Raw genomic sequence first — 24236 nt, forward strand, 5'->3', positions numbered from 1 at the left:
ATTGCTTTGAACAGCCAGGGAGAGGCTTGTGAAGTCAAGGTTCCTGGTCAGTGGCTCCCTGGACATCATGCCAAGGATGTGTGCCCAAGGTTTTGGGGTGCTTGCAGTAGCCTCTGGTGTGGGGTGGCTTGGTGTCCCACCCATGCTAACCCGAGGGCCCCAGGGATGCACACAGGCAGTTCTGACATGCTTCAGTCAGGGCTGTCCCGAAGGACAGCCTAGAGGTCATGAGAGCCAGAGAGGCACCTAGCTGAGTCTGGCAGTGGTCAGGGAGGGCTTCCTGGAGGAGGTGATACAGGCACTGTGATGTGAAGGTAAAAGGGTGAGAAAGAGACAAGGACAGGAGAAAACCCAGCGTGTCTTGGAGAAGGGCAGGTGGGAAGTAAGGGTGTGCTGATGGACTAGACTCCGACAATGGAGCACCTCACATCCTGGTCTGTGAACTGGAGCTGGGCAGCCGTGGGGCATTTCTTAGAAGAGGATGGACGTGGCCAAAGCATTAGACGGTCCCTCTGGCAGCCCAAGCACGAGGGTGGGACCGGAGGGGGTAAAATGGTGGGTGGAAGTCCTGTGAGAGTGACAGGGCAGGGAAACTGAGGCTCAGAGAGGGGCATGCCTGCCTGTAGTCACACGGCAAGTGGGGAGGAGGAACTGAGCGGGAGCCAGGTCTGTCCGCCTCTGGGTCCTGCTCCGGATGGGCTGCCCTTTCATTACAGGCACGGCTGGCACGCACTGCTCGTTCTCCTGCTCCGGTCGGGTCCCTTCCCGGGGCCCCTCTCAGGTCAGGTCATGCGTCATTTTGCACCATTGTCCTCACGGTTATTGGAATTTGGAAACACTGCAAAAATGCCTCTGTCTTCTCATATATGGAGATTGTTGCAAAGAAAGTGCTGGTTTGGGGAAAGGTTATTTCCTTCCTTGAGGGTGGGGAGCCTAGCTTTTCTGGTGGGGGGGGATGCTGCGTTGTAGGCCAGAGTGACCCCACCCGGGTCACAGTGCTCATGAGGAAGTGGGCCGCCTGCCCGCCCGGGGCTGGGAGACTTGGCCGGGCCCAGAGGGTGGGGGGCAGGGGCAGTGCACACCCTTGCTCCTGGGGAGTGGGACGGCCGCCTGCGGCCGCGGCCACCACCGGAGGCTTCTTGCCTTCAGGCAGACCCTGACCTCCTGGGCCTTTAATCTCACCTCCTAGGGTTTCAGTTTCCTCATCCCAGCTCTGCTGTTTGATGCCCAGGAGCGGCCTGAAATGTGGGAAGAGGGCCTGATGTGTGGAGTGACGGTGGGGTGAGGGCTTTGCCAGGCCAGGGAAGCAAGGAGGGTGCTGGCACACGTCCCATGACCCTGGATAATGAGGGCCGTGTCTCCCAGCCTCAGCTTCTCCATCTGTGAAGTGGGCCTGGTGGTCGTGGCCTGCCTAGTAGCCTGAGTGTGCAGATTGCAGGACATGTGGAAAGCCCCAAGCACGGCTCTTGGTAGGTACACAGTGCTTCTCTGATGCGTGCTAGCTAGGCTCTTTGAGTGCCATGACCCCATTCTCCTGTCTTGTGTCTCTGTATTCTGATCACTGAGATGCCATGGTCTGCGTAGGGGCCAGCCCTTGGCCTTGTGGTCAGGACACATCAGTTATTATTATTTTTTTTAATGTTTATTTATTTTTCAGAGAGAGAGAGAGAGGGAGGGAGAGAATCCCAAGCAGGCTCCATGCTTTCAGCACAGAGCCCAACACAGGGTTTGAACTCATGAACCGTGAGATCATGACCTGAGCCGAAATCAAGAGTCAGTCACTTTGGGGTGCCTGGGTGGCTCAGTCGGTTAAGCATCCAACTTCGGCTCAGGTCATGATCTCGAGGCCTGTGAGTTCAAGCCCCGCGTCAGGCTCTGTGCTGACAGCTCAGGGCCTGGAACCTGCTTCGGATTCCGTGTCTCCCACTCTCGCTGTCCCTCCCCCACTCTCACTCTGTGGCTCTCTCTCTCAAAAATAAATGAACATTAAAACAAATTTTAAGAGTCAGACACTTAACCGACTGAGCCACTCAGGTGCCCCCAGGACACACCAGGCCTTGATGAGCCTCCCAGAGCTCTTTCCTCAGCCTGGGTCTCCCATCCTGGCCCTGAATTCCCAGCTGTGTCTTCGGTCCCTAAGTGAGCTCTAGGTGACCCAGAAAATTCTGTTCTTCTCCTGTCTCCTCACAATGAAAATACAACATTAAAAATACTGTGGTAGAGAACTCTCAGGACCCTGAGAACACCTCCCCAGCCCCCAAAGAGTCTGTAGCCTGAGTCCTAGGGACCAGGGAAGGAGTCTGAGCAGGAGAGCACAGCCGGCTGGGAATGCATGGGACAGGCACAGTGGGACAGGATCTCGGAGGACCAGGGCAGCACAAGGGGTCAAGGCATGGGTGAGCTTGACCTGTGCCAACTCCTCAAAGGCACAGACACACTGTACCTTCCTTGACCCCCCCGCAGGCATGTGCGCATACACATGTGCACACACACACACACACACACACACACGGCCACAGCTCTTCACTGTGGTTTCCGAGTCAGCCTTCCTGATCCTCGGGAGCTGAGAGATTAGCCGTCCTCGTGGTGGTTTGGTGCTGGCTGAGCATCTCAGTGTCCCTTATCTGCTCCCCTGGCATGTCCTCAGAGCGGATCCCTTCAAATGTTGTCTGACCATCGGCACCCCAGGGTCTCTGGCTGCTGTTGTCTGATTACAGGGGCTGATGAAGACAGGCCCCGTAGGGGGCCTTGTGTCCTTTCTTGGGGAAAAAGCCAGTGGGTATCAGCTTCCTCTTCTGATAAGGGGATAATTAGCATAATACTAGCACATTTTCTGCCCTATCTCCCAACCTCCTGTGCCTTGATGTTATACATAGTATATTTTTATTCTTTATTTTTAATTTAAAAAAAAATATTTATTTATTTTTGAGAGAGAGACAGACAGAGTGTGAGCAGGGGAGGGGCAGAGAGAGAGGGAAACACAGAATCCGAAGCAGGCCCCAGGCTCTGAGCTGTCAGCACAGAGCCTGATGAAGGGGCTCAAGCCCATCAACTGTGAGATCATGGCCTGAGCTGAAGTCAGACGCTTAACTGACTGAGCCACCCAGGTGCCCCATAGTATCTTTTTAAAAATCCTTCCCCTGTTAAATTTATTTAAAAGGAGATCTTTTGTCACAACAGTAGACAAAAAAATCAGACTTGCCCTAAATCAGCAATACCCATGAAAATGCAGGTAACAGCCTCCGAGCAGGACTTCGGGTCCTATAGCTGCTTCTGTTCCCTGCCTCAGCCTGCGGCTGTGGGACCCGCCCTTTCTTGGTACAGAGGAAGGTTGGCTAGTGTCAGGGAGATGTTCTCTGTGAAAGAGAATGAGGAGGGGGATAATTACTGTCCCCAGGCCTCCGTGACCCCTGCTTTGTGCCTGAGATCTGACCTCACCCTGCACGGTCTTCTGTAGCCCCACTTGGACAGACCCCTCTAGCTGGTCATGCCGCACCTCCCGTCTGCTGGGGACCCCCCTCCCACTTTCTGGGCGCTTGTTGGCATGTTTCCTGCTGAGCAGGGCCGTGAGAGGAGGCTGCAGTCCCTCCAGCAGGGATGTCTTCTCTGAGACCAAGTCCCTGGTTCTCAGGCCGGGGTGGGGCGGGGGGGGGGGGGGGTGGGGGGCGGGGAGCCTTCCCTGAGGCGTCGGGTGGCCCAGGGTCCATGCCAAGGGGGTAAGGGGCTGGGGCCTTAGGGCCAGGGCTCCAGCGCTGAGGAAAGAGGTTGATGGTACCTGGTGAGGTGAGTCTGGGCCCAGTCTTTGGGTGACATGGGGAATTTAGGCCTGCCTAGGCAGCAAAGTGCCTCTCAGGCTGTGAAGTGCAGTGAGCGGATGCCATTAACGTTCCTTCTCATGGGTAATGCCAGTAACACGCACAGTAATGGCCGGTGAGCCCTTAGTTAGCCACGTGCCCTGGCGTGAGGGAAAGTCCTGCCCTACTCCCCTCACCCCTTCAACTTGTTTTCTTGAACGGAGTGGCTGACCTTACCCCCTGACGAGGGAGACAGACTAGTTTACTGGAGTGCTGGCCGTGGAGAGGATATGGTGATGTCAGTTGCCTGTGCCTGAAATGTCCCACTGTGACCCCAAGGCAAGACATGCCTGACCCAGGTGTGCTCTCTTAGAATGGCTGTGGCTTCCTGTGCATGGGCTGGGAGCAGTGACCCTCCCTCGGTTCCAGACCTCGGGGGTCTCACGGGGGTGGTAGGGCCTGAGCGTAAGGCACGGTGGCCCCGCCACGCCCTGGGCTCTGTCCCTCAGGATGGTTTCCCCTGTTCCCGGCTTCCGAGGGGGCCTATGTGTTGTGGGGTGAGGGATTTCTCCTCCATGTGGAGTTCGCTTGAGGCCTCTCAGGAGGAGCAGAGGGCTCCGCTGCATCGTCAGGAAAGACTAGGGACCTACTGGCCCCAGAAGGCTGCAGCTAGGGACCCCGATGCCGCCAAGCCTGCCTGACACCCCAACTTCGTTTTGTCTCTGCTTTTCTCTGTGCGCCTGGTTGATTCTCTCCAGTTGACTGAAACGTGCCTGCCCTCGCTTGGAGGCCTCCTGGCTCACAGTCTCTTCCACCGGATGGTCCGTATGTTCCTTTAGTTCCAGTTCAGAGTCCCGGGGAAGAGCCCTGATTGGCCTAGCTTGGGCGAAACTTCCACCCCTGGCCAATGGGCTGTGGCCAGCAGTGGGGTCGTGATATTGACATGGCTCTCTGGGCTGTCTCCAGACGGTCCCTGAGAACGGGCCCTGAGTGGAGCAGACTGCCAGTGCCAGAGGGGCCTATGGCAGGGACCAAGTTTACTAATTCCAGAAACAAACATTCTTGGAGTCATGTCAGCAGCAGACAACACGGTTGCTAGTCTGACTTTCTCATCATAAGTGTCAGGATTATTTTGATCATAGGTGAGTTTAGAAAGTATCACATAAACAAAAAAGTCATGGAATGGGGACACCTGGGTGGCTCAGTCAGTTAAGCGTCTGATTCTTGATTTCAGCTCAGGTCGTGATCTCACAGTTTATGAGATTGAGCTCCAGGTTGGGTTCCATGCTGACAGTGTGGGGCCTGCTTCTGATTTTCTCTCTTTCTCTCTCTCTCTGCCTCTCCCACGCTTATTATGCTTGCTGTCTCCCAAAATAAATAAACTTAAAAAAGAAAAGTCATGGAATGAAAAGTACAGGGTGTAGTTTCAGGCTTGGCTGTATCCAGGGGCTCTAAAGATGCCCTTAGGACTGTGTCTTCATCCTCCATGCTGTGTTATTCTCAGGCAGGCTCAGCCATGTGGCAGTCAGGTGGCCTGGCAGCTCTGGGATCATGTGGTCCACGTAGCCCGAGAGAGGACGGCTCCCCAGAGGGAAATTGGGGTTCTCTTGCCAGGAGACAAGGGCGGGAATCCCCACAGCATCACTGGATTGCTCTGTATAAATGGCCTACACTTTCTTTCCCCATTCCTGTCTTACTTGAGGGGCCCGTGTGGGCTAGACCTTCATTAAATAGGGAGTTGAGAGAGGGGGTTGGGGCTGTGGGGTCTTGGCCTCCAACCCAACCACACTCACCCCGTGGCGAGGATGTGGGCAGAGTCCGTTACTCTCCGAGGGTTTGGTCTAACCCTCTTGTTCACATCCTTCTTGTCCGTGAACCCTGTGAAGATTCCGGCACTCCACGTACAGAGTGCAGGGGGGGTCAAAAGAAGCACCTGTGAACTCTGAGGAAAGCTTTCTCAGAGGAGGGGATGGTGAGGGGATGGGATGAATAGGAGTTTGCTAAGAGGAAGAAGGATGTGCCTGGCAGAGGGAACCGAGGAAACGGGCAGATCTGAGGAGGTGTGACAGATTTAGAGTAGCTGGGAACAGTAATTTTTAAAAATATTGAGCATGTATTGAGTGCCTGTTGTTTGCCAGGCACAGTGCTAGGGTCTCTACATCATCTCCTTGAGTCCCTTCCCTACCCCCCATCCCCCACTGCCCGTGTTGCTGAGAGGCTGCTTTGATTGGGCCCATGTGCAGATGGCTTCTCAGAGGGTCACACACTGGAGTGGCCCAGCAGCCTGGGCGAGTCCAGAGCTCAGTCCTGCTTGCTGTCTGTCTGTGCTGTGGCGGGGCGGCTGATGGCACCAGGGGGCCCAACGGTTATGCCACAGCCTGGGCCAGAACCCACCATTTGCTGCACACTGCCGCCCCACTGGCAGCCCTGAGAAATTCCTGAATTTCGGGGCCGAGCGAATAAATAGGGGCGCTGGGCACAGCAAAGGCCGGAGGGAGTCACAGAGTTTCGCCGGCTGGTGCCTCCTTCCAGATGCCGCGGCAGCCAAGGGAGCCTGGGGCTGCTGTGGGCCGGCCCTGCCTGCTTGTCTCCATCATCTCCTCCTCCTGTCTGTCTGTGTCTTGTCTGTGTGTCTGCTTGGCTTTTGGTCTTTGCTGCTCTCTGTCTGCCTTTCTGTCTCGTCTCTTTCTGCCTGTCCCTTTACACTCCACCCCTGCCTTTCATGGAGTCATGAGGCTCAAAGAGCACACATGAGAAAAGGACTTATGTATAAAGGGTGGGTGCACACCTGCGGTTATGGTGTGGGGCTCCCAGCTTGGGCTATGACTCTCCAGGTGACCTCAGGCAAGTTTTTGCCAATTTCAAAAACCCTTCTTGAGGGGGAGCGCCTGGGTGGCTCAGTGAGTTGAGCGTCCGACTTCGGCTCAGGTCATGATCTCACGGATGGTGAGTTCGAGCCCCCTGTCAGGCTCTGTGCTGACAGCTCAGAGCCTGCAGCCTGCTTCATATTCTGTGTCTCCCTCTCTCTCTGCCCCTCCCTGATTCATCCACTCCTTCTCTCCCTCTCTCTCTCTCTCTAAAATAAATAAACACTAAAAAAAAAAAAGACCCTTCTGGGATGAGTGTTGGGAACACTCACGTTTATAAGTCATCCTGTGTCTTCTGTCAGTCCTTTTCTGGGGCCATACACACTAATTAATCTACCCACCCACCCAAAGCCTTTTGAGCACCTGCTGTGGCCTAGACCCTGGGTCAAGGCTGAGCAGGAGGGCAGGATTCCTGCCTCAGAATCACAGTCCAGTTGGGGAGACCAGCAGGTGGACACATCAGTGTAAGATGTCAGCTCCTAAGTATGGGTAAGGAAGCTTCCAGTCTTGGCATTCCATCTGGTTAGGTGGGGGATAGGATCTCTGAAATGCAGTTGATGGCAGAATGAGCCTGTCCAGGACAGCGTGTGGTGATGTCAGTAGGGCTGTCTACACTGGGGCTAGAGAAGTGATGTAGGACCGGATGGGCTCTGTTGGAGCTCTGAACAAGGTGGGGGGCCAAGGATGTGGCAGGGAGCAGGAAGCAAGTCCCTGGGGTGTTGAAGAGACAGCGTGGTCTGGGCCAAGGGGAAGGGGCAAAGGTAAGGAGAAGGGAATGGTCAGGAGCCTTGGGGAGCAGTGACCCACTGCCTGGGGCTGGAGAAGGGGAGGATGGCCCAGCACATGTGGGGTGTGTGTGTGTGTGTGTGTGTGTGTGCATGCATACGTATACATGCACACATCCTCGTGTATTCTCTCCCACTGGCCTGCCACAGTGCCTAAAATCCCACCTCTGTGTTCCTTTGGGAAAAGCACTACATTCCCCCAAGGCCAGTTTATTTTCTGGGAGTGGGGGATGGGTGAATCCATTTCCATAGGAGCCTGGCAGGTGGTCCTTTTTACCAGAAGGAGCTGACTAGTCTCAGAGCTTTTAATCGCAAAATGTCAAATTTTATTGAATTTTTTTCCCCAGCATCTAGTGAGATGATCCTTTAGGATTTTTCTTTTATTGAACTGCATTGATTTTTTAATATTGAACTACCCTTGCATTCCTGAGGTAACGCTGTTTGGGCACAATATATTATTATCCCCATAATATGCTGCTGGATTCAATTTTCTGGTATTTTATTTAGGACTTGGCAGCTAGATTCATAAGTGAAACTGGCCTATACTTCTCTCTTCTTATAGTATCCACGTCTGGTTTTGGTATCAGGATTTTCCTAGTCTTACAAAATGAGAGAAGGCCACCCCTTTTCTTTTTCTAGGCCCTGGAACAATTTTATTTTAATAGGATGGAAATTATTGTCAGCTCTGACTATGCCATGCCTAGGGCTAGACTCTGCACATAATTCTTTATTTTAGCACACAGCACCCTGTAGGGAGAGCATGATGCTTCTCATTTAACAGATGGGGAAAATGAGGCTCAGCTTCTGGTCTGTGGTCACACAGTGGGAATCTGCTCAGCTAGGCTGTGAATGTAGGCCAATGTGACGCTGAGGCCTATGCTTCCGAGCTATTCACCGTGGCCAAGAATTGTCTGAGATGCTGGCCTATAGGAGAGCCTTTGGCCTTGTTCTAGGGTTTTCTGGGGGGTCTGGGAAGAGCACTGATTGAGCATCGGGAGAACTTACCTGTCTGCTGCCCGACCACCTGTGTACCCACCTACCATTCATGCCTCCACTTGTCCACTGATCCATTGCCTGCCTGGTCATCGAGTCGTGCCTCAGCCATTCATTCCCATGCTGATACACCCACCCATTAGCCCACCTTCCCCTCCGTCTGTCCTCTGTGTGCCATCCATTCACCCACCCATGTATCATGATCTGTCCACCATCGGTCTGTTCACCCACCCATCTCTTCATCAACTCTCTATCTACATACCATTTCACTTACCCACCCACTAATCCACCTTCTTATCCATCCATCTTCCACCTGCTACCCACTCATCAGCCACTCATCACCCATCCATCCATCCACCCATCAACCCATCCATCCATCCATCCACCCATCAACCCATCAACCCATCCATCCATCCATCCATCCATCCATCCATCCATCCATCCATCCACCCACCCACCCATCCATCCATCTACCCACCCACCCACCCACCCATCCATCCACCCACCCACCCACCCATCCATCCACCCACCCACCCACCCACCCACCCATCCATCCACCCACCCATCCATCCACCCACCTACCCATCCATCCACCCACCTACCCATCCATCCACCCACCCATCCATCCATCCATCCACCCATCCATCCATCCATCCATCCATCCACCCATCCACCTACCCACCTACCCAGCCATCCACTTGTCCATCTATCTACAAGGCTTAGCCTTAAAGTAGGAGCTGGGATTTTAGTCTTCAGAGATTCATAACAGAGGGCACCCTGGTCTGGGGCAGCGATATAAGCAAAGATGAGGGGTTGGGAACCAGAGTTTCCAGTTTATCAAGAATTGGGTGAATGGAAGACAGCAGAGGGAAATGGGCTTGGAAGATAGGTGGAGCTAGATGGTGATGGACTTTGAATGCCACCCTTAGGGGTTTTCACTTTATTCCTGGGCCAGGGGTCTTCAACCAGGGGTCTGTGAGATGCCTAAAATGATACACAGCAGTTTTTGGTATTTTCCCGTTTTTCTGTTAAGACTCTCAATTGCAAGTGACAGAAAACCTGGTCCCGGTTAGTTTAACACGCTGGGTTCCTGTCAGTGTTTCAATTAGGCGTGGCTGGGTCCAGGTTCTCGACAGCTATCACTGTTTCTGTTTTCCCCACCTCTTGCGTTTTTCTTGTTTGGGTGTTGGTGCCATCCTCCACCTGAGGATGAGATGGCTTCAGGGATCCTGGACATTAAATCACTTCATGTCCAGTCCAGTGGGAAAGAGAGAGACCACTTGCCCCAAATCTCACCTGTATTGGGTCTCTTGGGCTCGTGCTGGCCTGGTGTCCGGGTCTGAATTCCGCATGTCGTGACAGGAATAGGAAACCCTGATAGTGGGGGACGGGGGTGGGGGGGTGGGGGTGGGGTATGGATGCCAGAATGAAGCCCCCAGGCTGCTCTTGGAAGGCAGGTAAATATACAATGGGATGGTCAGAAACCACCCCCTGTCCACTACCAAGCTTTGCTCACATTTTCCCTTTCATTGGTGGAGGGTGGTGTATTATGCATAGCTTTTCCTGGGTTCTCCAAGGGAACCATTCAGGATGTTGAGCAGGGGTGTGAGATCTGACGAAAAGCCTCCTGAGGGTGGGACAGGGCGGGCTGGGTGGAAGATGCCTGGATCTCCCGGAGAGAGGGAGAGGTCAAGGGTGTGACACTGCCCATCCGTCTGGGGCCGGGTGGAGGGCGTTGGACGCCAGGTGGGGAGAGCAGTGAGTTCAGCGTGGCTGTGGGCAGGCCCATTTCTCATCGCTCCTCTCTGGGAGCATTTCCTCTTTCCAGAGTTGTGACTTGTGGGGAAGGAAAATAGCAGCTCCCTCCCGGTGCCAAAAGCAACATTTTCTTTCCTCAAAGGTTGATTATAAGTCACGGACATTCATCTTTGTAATTTTTCACCTGCTTATGTTGGTAATGAGATTAATGATTATATACACAGGGTCAGCTCTCGCTCAGCCTGTAAGGAGCTTTTTATTCATTTCCTTTTTTTTCTTTTTTTTAAAGGGAGGAGAGGGTAGGGAGGGGAAACTACCCTGGCTGTTCTATTTGAAGGATGATTTTTCACAGTGTTTTCATGAGCTCACCCCTTTGGCTATCCCCAAGGGCCAGTGAGCATGTGAGGACACAAGGCTCCCTGCCCCTCTCTATGGCCCCCCCCGGGGCCCTGATGTTCCTCAGCACTCTGCACCCAGCTCAGAGATGCGGTGTCCCCCTGCACGCTGTCCCCAGCTCCTCCCACCTCCTTGGGGATTTCAGGCCACTGACCTGTGCCTTCAGCCTTGCCTGGCTGTCCGCTGGCACACTCCCACTGAGGCTCTCCCAGACCCCCACCTCCCGGACAAACCCTTAGCCCTGTAACCCTTCTCCTCACGGCCAGCCCTGTCTTCTTGCAAAGGACGCCAGCAATTATAAAGACTTTTGCCCACAAGGAAATGAAGGAAAATAAGACTGCAAAGACGGAAGCCAAACGTGATCACTTTTCTTTTGGTAATTTGTGACTGTTTTTCACACCCCCCTTCCCCTCCTTCCCATGTCTCTGCCAACACCCTCTCTCGCTCTTGTTTTCTTTTCCTGGGCTACTATAATTGGCCCTTTTTTCTTTTCTTTAAAAAAACTCTTTTATTGTAAAAAAGCACACATACAAAGAAAGTACATAAAAGTCAGCGTACCTTTGAACAAACCCTCGTGTAACCACTACCTGGGTGAATTGAGAGGACCCCCGCCCACCCCCAGGAGCTCCTCTGGCCCTTCCCTGTCTCCCTCCCCTGACCAGGTACCCCCCCACCAGACTTTTATGGTGACCATTCTAGCTTGGCTTTTCAGTTCTGCCTCCTATATTTGCATTCCCTGTATGATGTTGTTCAGATTTTACCTGGTTTTGGACCTTATAGACTGGAATCTTCCTGAGGCTCCTTGAAAAGGATGTCTGCAGTTCCCTCTTGAATTCTCAGTGTGCTGGACGCAGTGCTGGTCCCCACCACCCTGTTGGAACAGTGTCTGCTAAATGCACTAGATGCTTCGCTGAGGTCTCTGGGGGGCACTGCACCTGGGGGACTGGTGGACCTCCTCTTCAGAGCTTCTCTCTTTTTTCAGTTTCACATCGCTTCCTCCACCTTTTCTCCTCTTGCTGCTCACCTCGCCATATCCTGCTCTCTTCTTTGTTCCTTGCATATCAGCCACAGTGTGTCAGGCTGGTTCCTGCCTCAAGGCCTTTGCACATACTGTTACCTCTGCTGAGATGCCATTTCCCAGATCTTTGCATGGCCACCACATTTTTGCCAGGCCAGTCTCAGCTGAGATGTCGCCTCTTACATGTGGTTACTCTGACCACTCTTGCCAAAGAAGGGTCCCAGTCCCTGTTCTAAACAATGCCCATATTATCTTCTTATTTATTTGTTCCTTGTCTTTTCCCTCCACCAGGACATTGGCCCCATTTGCTGGTTTTGTTTTCTGCCACATCCCGGTACCTATAATAGGAGCTGGGAGGTAACAAGTGTGTGATAAATATCTACAAGCTAAAGGACTCTGGCTGTATTCCCTTAGCTGGACAGACCTGGGTTCAAACCCCCATGCCACCTTTTACTGGTGATCTGACCTTCCCTGGAAACTCTGGGGCCAGGGTTTGGCATTGTGTTGGCACTGAGGAAGTGATCGTTGAATATGAACCTAGCCAGCAGCTAAAATCCCCGCTAATATTTTGTGCCAAGAACAAGTTTATTTTTCTCGATGAACTAGATGACTTCCTCTGATCAGACAAGGAGCATTGGATCATCCTTTGATTTCCCTTCTGGCCTTGGCTGCCAGGAAGCTTACTATCAAGGGGAGGTCTCAGGAACAGCCCTGGTTTCCTGTTGGGCCTTCAGTGCAATCCTTCTTTCTTTGCCTTTCTGTGCTCTCTAATAACTCACTTCCGGGCCCACAGTGTGTGCGTTTTTGCTTCTTACTGTAGTAAAATACACATACCATAAAATGGACCATCTTAGCCATTTTTTAACTGTGCAGTTTGGTGGCATTAAGTACATCCACGCTGCTGTGCAAACATCACATCTCCTGGACTTGTGTCTCTCAAACTGAAACTCTGTCCCCGTTGGACAGTTCCCCACCTCCCCCATCCCCAGCTCCTGACAGCCACCATTCTACTTTAAGTCTCTGTGAGCTTGATGACACCAGGGACCTCATATAAGTGGGATCATACAGTATTTATCCCGTCGTGCCTGCTTATTTCACTTAGTGCAATGTTCATCCGTGTTGTGACTTGTGTCAAAACTTCCTTTTTAAGGCCAAGTAGTATTCCATTGTATATAGAGACTATATTTTATTTATCCACTCATCGGTTGATGGACACCTGGCCTGCTTCTCCCGTTCGGCTGTTGTGAATAATTCTGCAATGAACGTGGGTATGCAAATGCTGTTTCAGTACATTATTTCTCACCTTTCTGAGCTTGGGGTGATCTCAGACCGAATTATAAATTAAAGGTAGGTGTTGGGACACTTTGTAGGACTGTACTATTTTATCTGCCTCTGCCTGGTGTGTGTGCGTGTGTGTGTGTGTGTGTGTGTGTGTATGTGTGTGTGTGTGTGTGAGACGCTGTGGCCATTGCTGGTGCCCTGTCTGGTCCCTGTCACCTGGGGGCACACTCATCCCCCAGCTGCCCCAGGTATTGGCTGCTAGTGGCTCCCACCTGCATCCTTCTCCAGATCCTCATCCTTGGCCCACAGGTCTTGCCTCCCACTGCATGCCCGGCAAGTTATCCTTCCCCCTTTGCCCTACCGTGGCCCTTGGCCAGTGACTGACTGAGGTCCCTGAGTGGGATGAGCCCTGGGGTGCAAGTCGCACTACAAGGCTCCCCAGGGACCAGGCTGGTGCCTGACTCTAGCCAGTAGCACATCTTTGCCCAGTGTTGTCCCCTCTGTCCCTTCCCTTTCTTCCAAGAGTTGTCCCCCACTCAGTCACATGCATGAGAACCCATTGTCAGGCTCTGCTTCTGGGGGTCTCCGTGAAAGACAGCTTGTAACTCCCACATTCCCCGCTGTGGTTGTATATCTTGTACGACTGAGATGCTGTCAGAATCTGTTAGGATTGACATACTGTGGCCTACTATGCCATCTGGACAGTAGGGGGATCCTTGCAAGGGGCAAAATCCCCACTGTCTGCCACTTAGAGAAGAGGTGGGTCCTAACCCAGGAGACCAGGACTTTCAGGAGGTGACCCCGGGCAGGAGGGAGCAGGAATTCCCACCTCCTCTGGGCCTCCATCCTTTGGGTGTGGACAAGAGAAGCCCGAGGCCCAGGAGGGTCCAAGGGGATAGAGAGGAACCAGGGAATCCACTGATGCCAACGGGGAATGACTGTGGACCTGCCGTGGACCAGAGACACCCTGCTGTCAGGTCCTACCTTCTGGTTTTCTTGGAAAAGTTGGGGGTCTAGTTTCAGTGCAAAGTCTTATTTTTTTTTTTAAATGTTTACCTATTTATTTTGAGAGAGACAGACAGACAGACAGACAGAGAATCCCAAGCAGGCTCCACGCTCAGTGTAGAGCCTGACATGGGGCTCAATCTTGCAACTGTGAGATCGTGACCTGAGCTGAAACCAAGAGTCAGACGCTCAACCAACCGAGCCACCCAGGTTCCCCCAAAGTGTTCTGGTTTTAAATGTTATCATTAAGTTCATTATACATTAATGACACTGAAATGTTATAACATCAGCAACTAATTTCAAAAGCACACACGGGCCCCCGAACGTGGACGGTGAGCAGACGGCTGGTTTGTGACCCTCTCTGGCTGGACTTGTGGGGGGCGGGGGGGGGGGTGCACAGGGGGCAGCTGTGTGGGCCGGGCTTCTGGAAGGAGCAGGGCCAGGTGGTCCTGATGACTCACATGTTTGTAACTGGTGAGTCTACAAGTGTCTTGTGTGTTTATTTCCCTTCTGTCATCCCCAGGTGCTTGAAAGTCCCATTGTTTTCATATAGCTGTCTCTTGTGTAAAAAGAGAGAACCCCCTGTAAATATTTAAAAAGTTTTGAAGCCATACCAGCACCAACCTGGGCTTTTCTTTCTGTCTGGGGTTTCCTGGTAAAAATGTGGGATGCCCAGTTAAATTGGAATTTCAGATAGACGATGAATAAGATAGACAAGACATACTTGTGCTAAACAATTACGCGTTGCTTATCTGAAGTTCCACTGTGACTGCATGTCTCATGCTTTTATTTGCTGGCTTTGGCAAGCCTGCTCTTGTCGAGACCAGAAGGATCAGAGAACGGGCGAAAGGAAGCATTTCCTTATCTTGTGATTTGACGCTGTATAGAGCCAGACCCCGCTTTTGATAACGGCCCTGGCGATGAATCGGTGTCTCCCAGGGCCATCTGGGGGACACCAGGGTGGCCTGGCCGGCCCAGACCATTCTCATCTGGGCCTGCTGTGGATGGGAGCTGTAGGAGGTGCTGCAGAGATGTGTGTTTGAGTTTGGGAGCAGCAGCAGTGAGGGCAGCAGAGAGAGGAGCTTGCAGACAGAGTGAGGGAGGGTAGCTGAGGTTTGACGAGCACCCAGGGCACCTCTGACTCCGCTGTGCCAGGGACTTCCCTTCCTGATGCTGCCAGCCTCTGGAACCCTGCGAGGGGTGGTGAGAGAGCAGGCATGTCTCCACACAGTGCGCTTAGCCACCTATCTTGGGGGATGCTCCCTGGGAAGGGATCCTTCCTGAGTGTGCACCCACCCCCACCCCTGAGAACCTGACCCAGGCTACATCAGAATGCCCACTGGCCCCACCCACAGCAGGTGTCTGATCAACAAAGACGGAAGCTGTGGCAGCCCAGACCGTGACTGCGACCCCGTCACCCCCCCTGAGCGGGACACACTCCCGGATGTGAGTGTCGGTGGCTTCCTGGCCTTCAGTCCCCCCTACACATCCACTGTGGCTCTTCGTTGTAGAGAGTGGCAAACGGAAACAGAAGAGACCCGAAAGGATACCAGACACCCATCACCTAGATCTCACGGTTGTGAACATTTTGCCATTTTGCTTTTGACCTTTGTTCATGCTGAAATATATTAGGGCATATTACAGACACAATGACCAAATTAAGTATTAATAAAAAAGGTGAAGTATTCATCTTTAAAAAATGCCAGCGTGTGCCAGCCATCACACCTCACAGAATGATGGGCTGCTCCTTACTCTGTCCTTGCAACCCCTCAAGTAGCTGAATGTCTTTCTCGTGTGGTTAGTTCACACCTGGGGCCGATCAGGACCCCACACAAATTGGGCTGCTCTATCTCAGGTCTGTTTCTCTGCTTTTCCTATGTGCCGAACAGGCGGGGGGCATTTGTCCCGTGGGGTGTCCCCCCTCTGGACCATCTGCTTTTCATTGCTTAGATCCCAGTGGTTCTGGTTACCTGTCCCTGCATCACCAGCGACCCCGACCCTTGGCAGAGGAAAGCAACAACAACAGCAGCATGGAATTTGCTCAGGAATTCAGGCTGCCTTGGCCCTTTATTCAGCTCCACATGGCATCAGTTGGGGACATTAGTGGTGTTCACCTGGCCTCTGGGCTGATGGGGAGCATCCAGAGTGGACTCACACGCCCAGTGCTGTGACCAGGGGGGATGGATCTTGGGCTCATGTGGTCTCGCTGGCAGGGTGGTCACACCTCTTCCCTGGTGGCCCAGTGCCCTCAGAGACCCAGGTGGAAGCTGCCGGGCCTCATCCAGGCGGCCCTGCATCCCCACTGCCATTCCCCTATGGGAGGAGTTGGGGTTCTGAGTCTCATTGGTGTTCCCAGGCCCATCCCTCAACCAGTCACAGTGGAGAGGGGATAAGCTGTGTGGATTTGGCTGAGTGTGGTCATGGGACCGTGCCCCACCCTGGAGCTGGGTGCAGGAAGGACCCCCCCACTGAACCCTCCCTGAGGCTGGTGGGGTTTCTGCTTGTAGAGCGGGCCCAGTTAGGACGTGGGATTCTTTTTGTTTATTCAGCTAGACCTCAGGCACTAATAGTTAAGTTAATTATACTCCTCAATAATAACACACTATTATCTTGGTCTCTGCAGGGTCCTGCTTTTATTTTATTGGTTGGTTTATTCCCATTATCTTTGCTCCCCACGCCATTCCATTTCCCCACTATGGCAGACATCCAGTTCTGCTCAGTGCGTTTCTGTTTGCCTGCGTTTTGCAAATGGTGTATTTTACCTTGGGCGGGTGTATTTTTACTCCGCATGAACGGTGTCCGGCTGGCTTGTGCTTTTTCTTACCTTTTCCATTTAGTGTTCTGTTTTTAAGGTCCATCCTTGTTGCTCCATGCACACCAAATCATTGACTTAGAGTTCTGTAGGGTCTTTGTGGGTGTGTGTCTGTCAGGGTCCTAGCCGGAAACGGGGTGGGGGTGGGGCTCACACGGTTTACCAGAGGAGTGGTTAATGAGGAGACCTAGAACAGAGGTGTGGGCAGGGTTGGGGCAGTTCTTGGAGTCATGGCTGTGGGTGGGGAGTCCTTGGAGCCCCAGGACCTGCAGGGGTAGGGGAGAGGCAGCTCTCAGAACCCAGCAAGGTCACCCAACTGGAGTTGTGACCAAACCCCTGCCCTGGAGGGAAGAAGGGAGGGAGATGGGGAATAGATTCCCCGCTCTCTCTCTCCTTCCCTCTGGCTGCTGTTGAAGGATGCAGGAACCTCCAGTCTGAAGAGGTCAGCCTCCCAGGTGCAGAGCAGGGTGGATAAGGGTAGGGGAGTGGATCTAGGGACAGGTAACTGGCACAGTGGCCTGCACCTGCTGTGGTATCCCCACCAACCACGGGATGAATACCCGGTGACGACCGTGGGCCTGTGGACCTGCTGCAGATTTCTTTGGATGGTTTGCTGGCGGCAGAACTCTGCAAGCCCGCAGTGCGTGCCCACGTGGGCCTGATGGCATGTAGGTCACTCTCCAGGGTGTCTGCTCCAGTGGTCACTTAGGCCAACTAGCATTATAATAATAACAATTTTCTTGTTACTAATGTGCAAACACTTGCCAGCTTTGCCAGTCTGATCTGTGAGTTTTGCTTTGCATTTCCCTGGCCCTTAATAAGTTCCCACCTTGGAAGTGTGTGACCCAGCCTGCAGGCACTGGGCAGCCTGGCTCTAGGCTCTTTGTTTGTGACCACAGTCTGGCTGCTGGGGCTCCCCCCTGCAGGGAGGTCAGGCTCCCTTTCTCAGCCCCTCCTCTCGTGGCTCTTCTTTTTAGATTGGAGGGAGGGGGTGTCGGCAGAAGCCAGACATTAAGGGGGCCACTTGCTGTGGGGGCCGTGGGAAAACAGCAGCTGGAGTCTCCAGGAGAGACATGTTTGAATCTGAGAACCAGCAGTGTGGAGATTGTGGCCTCCTACTTCTCACCTGTATGTTTCCAGCCCTGCTTGCCTATCTCCAGGGACAGGGGGCTCACCCCTTCCCCTAGCAGCTTGGTCCATCCTTGAACGGAGAAAAGCTTTTCACCTGTGGACCCTTCTCAAAGGTGGGCACGCAACCTTCAGACGGCACCAGGAGGCTCTGAGCAGTGTGTAGAGGGCCCCAGGCTTCCATTCTCTCAGCTGGAGATCATAGAATGACCGTGAGGTTTCCAGTTTAGGGGCAGACCTTGGGGGACCTTGAATTCAAGCACACCCAACCACATGTATGTGAGTGATGAGGCCACGGAGACTATAGGAGCTCATATCCTGTGTAACATCTGAGGGTGGCCAGGGCTTGGTGGTTTTCAGGAAGAGTCAGAAACCTGGATTTCCTTCCCCCCCACCCCCACCCCCCCCCCCCGTCCCTTCCCTCCCCTTCCCTTCCCTTCCCTTCCCACCTGAATTTTCACACGAACATTTCTAATTTGTAAATGCTAGTAACTAATTTAAAACCGAAAACCCACTGTGTGGGACAAACAAAACACACTTTCGGCTAACCAGCACCTGTGGGCCCCCTGCTGTGACCTAAGGTGTGATGGAGCCTCTTCACTATATACAAATGGCTCAGAGAGAGCGAGGGCCTTGCTCAGGGTTGCACAGCAAATGAGAACACAAAGTCAGGGCCTGACGTTCTTTATGGTTCCCCTGGGCCTGGGGTGGGAGTGATGGGCGAACCCAAGATCTGGAATCACCTAGGTGTGGGCAGAATGTGACGCTTGGGGGGATCAAGGGCCAGGGCACCCAGGGGGCCGAGAGGAACTAGGGGACCAGCTCGTGGGAGAAAGTGAGGTGGGGTGGGTGGAGTGTGGCAGGGCTGGCTGGGACCAAAGTTCCTCTGGGAGAAGGTCTGGGAGAAGCCTGCCAGCTGGTGGTGGGAATGTTTGCCCCTGGGGGATGTGTTGTTTGTGTGATTGGGGTAGAGGTGGGAAGAGGGTTTTAGTTTTGGTCTGCGAAGATTTCCTTCCTTAAATGACACTGTTGACAGTGGACTCAAGGGCTGCTTTGGGGCCTTTGTGCCCCACCATCTCCAGGTAGAGGGCCATGCCCCTGGTCAGCGGGGATCACAGGCCCCGGGTCTTCCCGTGGCCCATTCCTAGTCGCACGTTACGGAGCCACCCGCCTTCTGAGATGGCTTCTCAGCTCGGGTCAGGGTGGGGATGTCTGTCGGTGTCTTTGCCATCTTTTGGGCTTTCCTTGGGCTTCTCAAACTTGGCATGGCTCAAACTGGGCTGCATCCCCCCCACCAGGCCCTCCTTTGACAGCTTTCTCTGCCTCAGGAAGCCACAGCTCCATCCTTCCAGGAGCTCAGACCAAAACCTTGGCTCATCCCAGACTCCTCTCCTGTCACACCCCATCCAGTCCATCAGCAAATCTTGTCAGTTCTACCTTCTCAGTAATTCCCCTTTCCATCATCCTCTCCTGCTTCCCCTCCCTTACCACCCTGGCTATCTCATGCCCTCTCCCTGGTCTCTCTGCTCCTGTCTAGCTCCCCTGTTCTCAACACAGCAGCCAGATGAATTCCTTTAAGTAAAGAGTCCCATCACATGGTTCCAGACTCCAATCCAAGGCTTCCAGAAGCACTGCCTGATCTGACTGTTGTTCCCACACTCATCCTTGCTCATTTGCCGAGCTATGGTGGCCCTCTGCTGTTCCTCATCTCCCCCCTGCTGGTCCTGCCTCGGGCCCTTTGCGCTTGCTGTTTGGCCAGCTGACATACAGATATGCCTTTACCACCAGAGATATTCACATGGCCATCTCCTTTGATTCATGCCTCAGCTGAAATGGCACTTCCTTGGAAAAGCCTTGCCTGACCACCCCTGTTAAAATAGGCTTTCCCACAGCCCAGTGACTTCCTGTCACATTTCCTTGCTTTCTGTCATTTATTTCCCCATTGTGCTTCTTACTGCCAGGCATTCAGTAATCTGCCAAATTGCTGTGGGTTTATTACCTGCCTCCCCACACCAGAGTGTCTGCACGGGCAGAACGGCCATGAAGCCGTCTTATGAAGCCATAACCCAGCACCAGTTCTGGTTGACTGATCAGCAGAGGCAGACCTTCTTGTCCCGCCGTGCTGGATGCTGCTGAGTTGCTGTCACTGTCCCCCTGACCCTTGAACTCCAGCCCCGCCCGCCCGCTCTGCCTGGGCGCAGCCAGGAGGCGGGCAGCACGAGGCTGCGTCTTCTAGAAACAGTGGTGGCTCTGCTCTCTGCTTCCTCTCTCCTCCCATCAGAAACTTCTAAGAAGTTATTATTATATATTTTTAGGTTTGCAATGACAAACACTTAAAATACTAGAGATGTCACTTTATTGTGTATTTCTTCCCCTTCCTGTTTTTAGAAAGCCAGCCGGTTTTAGCAAAGTGACTGCAAACAATAGCTTAGGTCGCTGCGGTGGGTGGAGAAGGAGCCCATGTCTGGGAGTGAGGGCAGGGTCAGGGCGGTTCCCACCCGGATGGCAGATCTGCCCTTGCCGGAGCAGGGAAGCGTCGACAGGGCTTGGGGCCACAGCGTGTTGGGGTCAGCTGCTCTCAGGTCACACGGCTTCACAGAGAAAGGGCTGAGTGGAGTTGGGGAGGGCGGGGAGAGTGACGGGCATATCCTAGGGCAGATGGGAGGTGAGGCTGGAGGTGGGGGAGGTCCAGGGAAATGAGGAGAAGAGGGCAGAGGGTAGAGAGCTGTTCTGGGGGCGAGTGGACAGGTCTTGTGGGGGTGGGTGGTGTGAAGGACAGAATTTTCGGGGATAATTCTGGGAATGGTGGTGACATTTGCTGAGGCAGCTGAGGACATTGGCAGGAACCTCTCCTGTGGCTAAGCTTGTAGTCCAAGGAGGTCTGTTGGGGGGTGTTCCTGAGCCCTGGGGTCTGAGGGCTGCAGTCGGGGTGGGGTGGCTCGGCTGGCTGGGGGGGGGGGGCTTGTTGCTGCTCAGCGTCTGTCTGACCACATCCTCTGGCTGGCAGCCCGAGCCACTGGGTGGATGGCTGCAGAACAGAAATCTTTTGGGTGGTCGTGTGTGTGTGTGTGTGTGTGTGTGTGTGTGTGTGTGTGACTGTGGGCAGGAGGCTCCCTCTCAGGAGGCATATGTCAGAAGGCAGGTGAGGGCAGGGGGGTCAGCGGCCCTGAGTTGGGGCCGTGTTGGTGACGGGACGTCAGCACCTGTGGCACCTGAGCGACTGTGGATGCCCCCGTCTGTGCATCTGAGCAGTCGCGACCGGGAGCGTGTGTGTGGTGTGCCGTGTTCCAGGGGCGCACACGCCTGCGTGAAGGTGGCCGAGGCTCCGTCCACCTGTGTGCTGACGGATGTTCCTTCTGCTCCCCCCAGGGCCTCGCAGGAGAGGACGCAGTTCATCCTGAGGCGGCATCTGGACTGGCCGTGGGACCATGGTGCTGCTCTGGGAGCCCGCAGGAGCTTGGCTGGCCCTGGCCGTGGCCTTGGCCCTGGGCCCGAGCGCCGGCACGGCAGCCCCGAGGCAGGACTGCACGGGTGTTGAGTGCCCGCCGCTGGAGAACTGCATCGAGGAGGCCCTGGAGCCGGGCGCCTGCTGTGCTACCTGTGTGCAGCGGGGCTGTGCCTGTGAAGGCTACCAGTACTACGACTGCCTGCAGGGGGGCTTTGTGCGTGGCCGGGTGCCTGCCGGCCAGTCCTACTTCGTGGACTTCGGCAGCACCGAGTGCACCTGTCCACCTGGTGGTGGCAAGATCAGCTGCCAGTTCATGCTGTGCCCGGAGCTGCCCCCCAACTGCATCGAGGCCGTGCTGGTGGCCGACAGTTGCCCGCAGTGCGGCCAGGTGGGCTGCATCCACGGCGGTCGCAAGTATGCTGCTGGCCACACGGTCCACCTCCCACCCTGCCGGGCCTGCCACTGTCCCGACGGCGGGGGTGAGCTCATCTGCTACCAGCTCCCTGGTTGCCATGGAGGTGCCGCTGCCACCGGGAACTTCTCGGATGCTGAGGAGGGTGACCCCGAGAGGCACTATGAGGACCCCTACAGCTATGACCAGGAGGTGGCCGAGGCGGAAGCTGCAGCAGCCCTGGCGGGAGAGCTCCAGGCGGGCCCAGGGGGCCCAGCCGCTCTGGGAGGTGGCAGTCAGCCGTCCTCCGCCATCCAGGCCACCCCCTGGCCGGCCGCCCTCCCTAGGCCCACGGCGGCTGCTGCCCTGGGTCCTCCGGCCCCCGTGCAAGCCAAAGCCAGGAGAGTGACGGAGGACAGCCACGGGGCAGGGCAGGGGCAGACAGAGGAGCTGACCTTCAGGGAGCAGCCAGCAGCAGGTGGCCCCGGGGAGCTGGATGGCCAGCCCACTGAAGGCCCAGCTGGGCCTGGTCTCCCTGCCCAGGAGGACAAGGCAGAGGCTAGGGCAGGGCCTGAAGAGAACCTCATCCCGGAAGCCCAGGTCACTCCCCGCGGTGCCGGGCAAGAGGGAGCCGGGCCCATTCTGATGTCAAGCGCGGCCAGCGTCCCTCTGACGCAGTCCACACCGAGCTCTCCCGAGGGCACGACGAAGCCCAGTACCCACACCATCCTGACGACATCTCCTCGTGAGGCAGCCTGGGTCCCACCTACCCAGGAAGCACCCAGGCAGCCGCCGGTCCTGCTCCATTCTCGGCCAGAGGAGGACACGGATCCCAACTCTGTCCATTCTGTCCCCAGAGGTAACCCTGAAGGTAAGACTCTCTTCTAGTTCCTCCAGGAGCACTCAGCCCAGGGATGGGCAGCCTTAGGGCCCCTTCAGTGCCCCAGGTCCCTGCACATTTGCCTGGGGCAGGGGAAGCTGAGTCTGTGGGGCCAGGCTAGAGGCAGCCAGCCCAGCCCCCACACTACGGGGCCGGGGACTCTAACATGATGGAGCTTTCTTCCCTGGCTTTGCTCCTGGGGATGGGGTGGGTAGGTAGGAGTGAGGTCCCCATTGCCTTAGGCGCTGGGCTGCCTGCTAGGGCTGTGGTTGAGGGCTTCTTAGGCATACCTTATCAGGGCTGGAGGATCCCTGAGGAGGGTTCTAGCTCAGGGACAGGCGGGGCCCAGTGGGGTCCACAGGTGCCCTGGCAGGAAGTGGGGAGTTTTGCAGACACAGCTAATTGCTCACATCCTCCCTGACAGTAGCCTCTGGGCAGGGCTGTGTTCTCCGTCCAGTGGTGGCAGCAGAAGGGATGTGGCCTCTTGGGGCCCCTTGTGAGAACCCGGCACCAGGTCGCCACCCCTTTCGGCCAGGGGTCCTGTCTACACACCTGTCATTCTCGTCCCTGCTCCGCTCAGCACTCTGCTCTAGCTCCCACCTACTCAGAGTAGAAGCCACAACTCGCTCTCGGGCCACAGGCTCGGCACAGTCTGGAGTGTAACCTCCTGGACCACCTCTCCGTCACCCTTGTCTTAGTCTCTTCTGGCTGCTCTTAGCAAAAATGCTACAGACGAGGGGGCTTAAACAACAAGTATTTGTTTCTCACGGTTCTGGAGGCTGGGAAGGCCGAGATCAAGGTGCCGGCAGATCTGGTGTCTGGTGAGAGCCTGCTTCCCGGTTTGGAGCTGGCTGTCTGCTCGTTATGTCCTTGCCTGGCCGATGAGGGTATATCTCACCTGAGATACACTGGAGAAGGGGCGCGTTTTCTTGCATCTCTTAGAAAGGCACTAATCCCATCCTGAGGGCTCTACCCTCATGGCCTAATTATGTCCCCAGGGATCCGTCTCCATATACCATCCCCATTAGGGTTTTAACATATGAATTTGTGGCTGGGGCTTAAACACTCAGTCCCTATGGGTCTTTCCCCCTCACCCACTCTGCACTGGCTTCCTACCCCCTGTCAGGTAACTTCTAGCCCCAGGGCCTTTGCACTTGCTCCCCCCCTCTTGAAATGTTCTCCCAGGTGTCCATCTGGCTCATTCCTTCCTTTTTGTAAGCTCTCTTTTCAAGGTCACCTCCCCGGAGAGGCCTTCTCTGACCAGTTAAAAGAGCACCCCACCTTTCTCTTACCCTGCTTGAATTTCTCCTAGAAATACCTGGCATTATAGTATATAGTTTCTTTAATGTTGTCTCCCCTAGTGGAATGTTAGTACCACAAGTGAAGGGACCGCATCTGTCATCTCCTCTGCTATGCCTGAGGGCCTCCAGCAGGGCCTGCAACACTGTTGGTGCTCTGTAAACATAAGGTGAATAAAAGGGAATGGGTGGGGGCTTTCTGGCCACCCCCTGTCACCCTCTCTCACCCTAGCTCCCCTTCCATCCAACAAGCACCTTATACTGACACATTCCCTCTCTTCCACCCATTTGCTCACACTGTTCCCAGCCAGCTCAGGCAGCACCTCCTCCAGGAAGTTTTTCCCTGAATCTTTATGCCTTGTCTGATCCCCTCACCACCACC

General features: G+C 54.6%; 1 protein-coding gene across 2 annotated transcripts in view; it reads left to right on the plus strand.

The window, feature by feature from the left end:
* FBLN2 (fibulin 2) overlaps positions 1 to 24236 on the plus strand; it is an 89843-nt gene that overhangs the window by 7029 nt on the left and 58578 nt on the right. For both annotated transcript variants that reach the window (XM_058725852.1, XM_058725853.1), the window contains exon 2: positions 21207 to 22547. In XM_058725852.1, coding sequence (XP_058581835.1) covers positions 21266 to 22547 — 1282 coding nt within the window. In that variant the 5' untranslated portion in view covers positions 21207 to 21265. The remainder of the gene's footprint in view (positions 1 to 21206; positions 22548 to 24236) is intronic.

The sequence above is a fragment of the Neofelis nebulosa genome, chromosome 4 (assembly GCF_028018385.1).
Source record: "Neofelis nebulosa isolate mNeoNeb1 chromosome 4, mNeoNeb1.pri, whole genome shotgun sequence".
NCBI classification, from domain to species: Eukaryota; Metazoa; Chordata; class Mammalia; order Carnivora; family Felidae; genus Neofelis; species Neofelis nebulosa.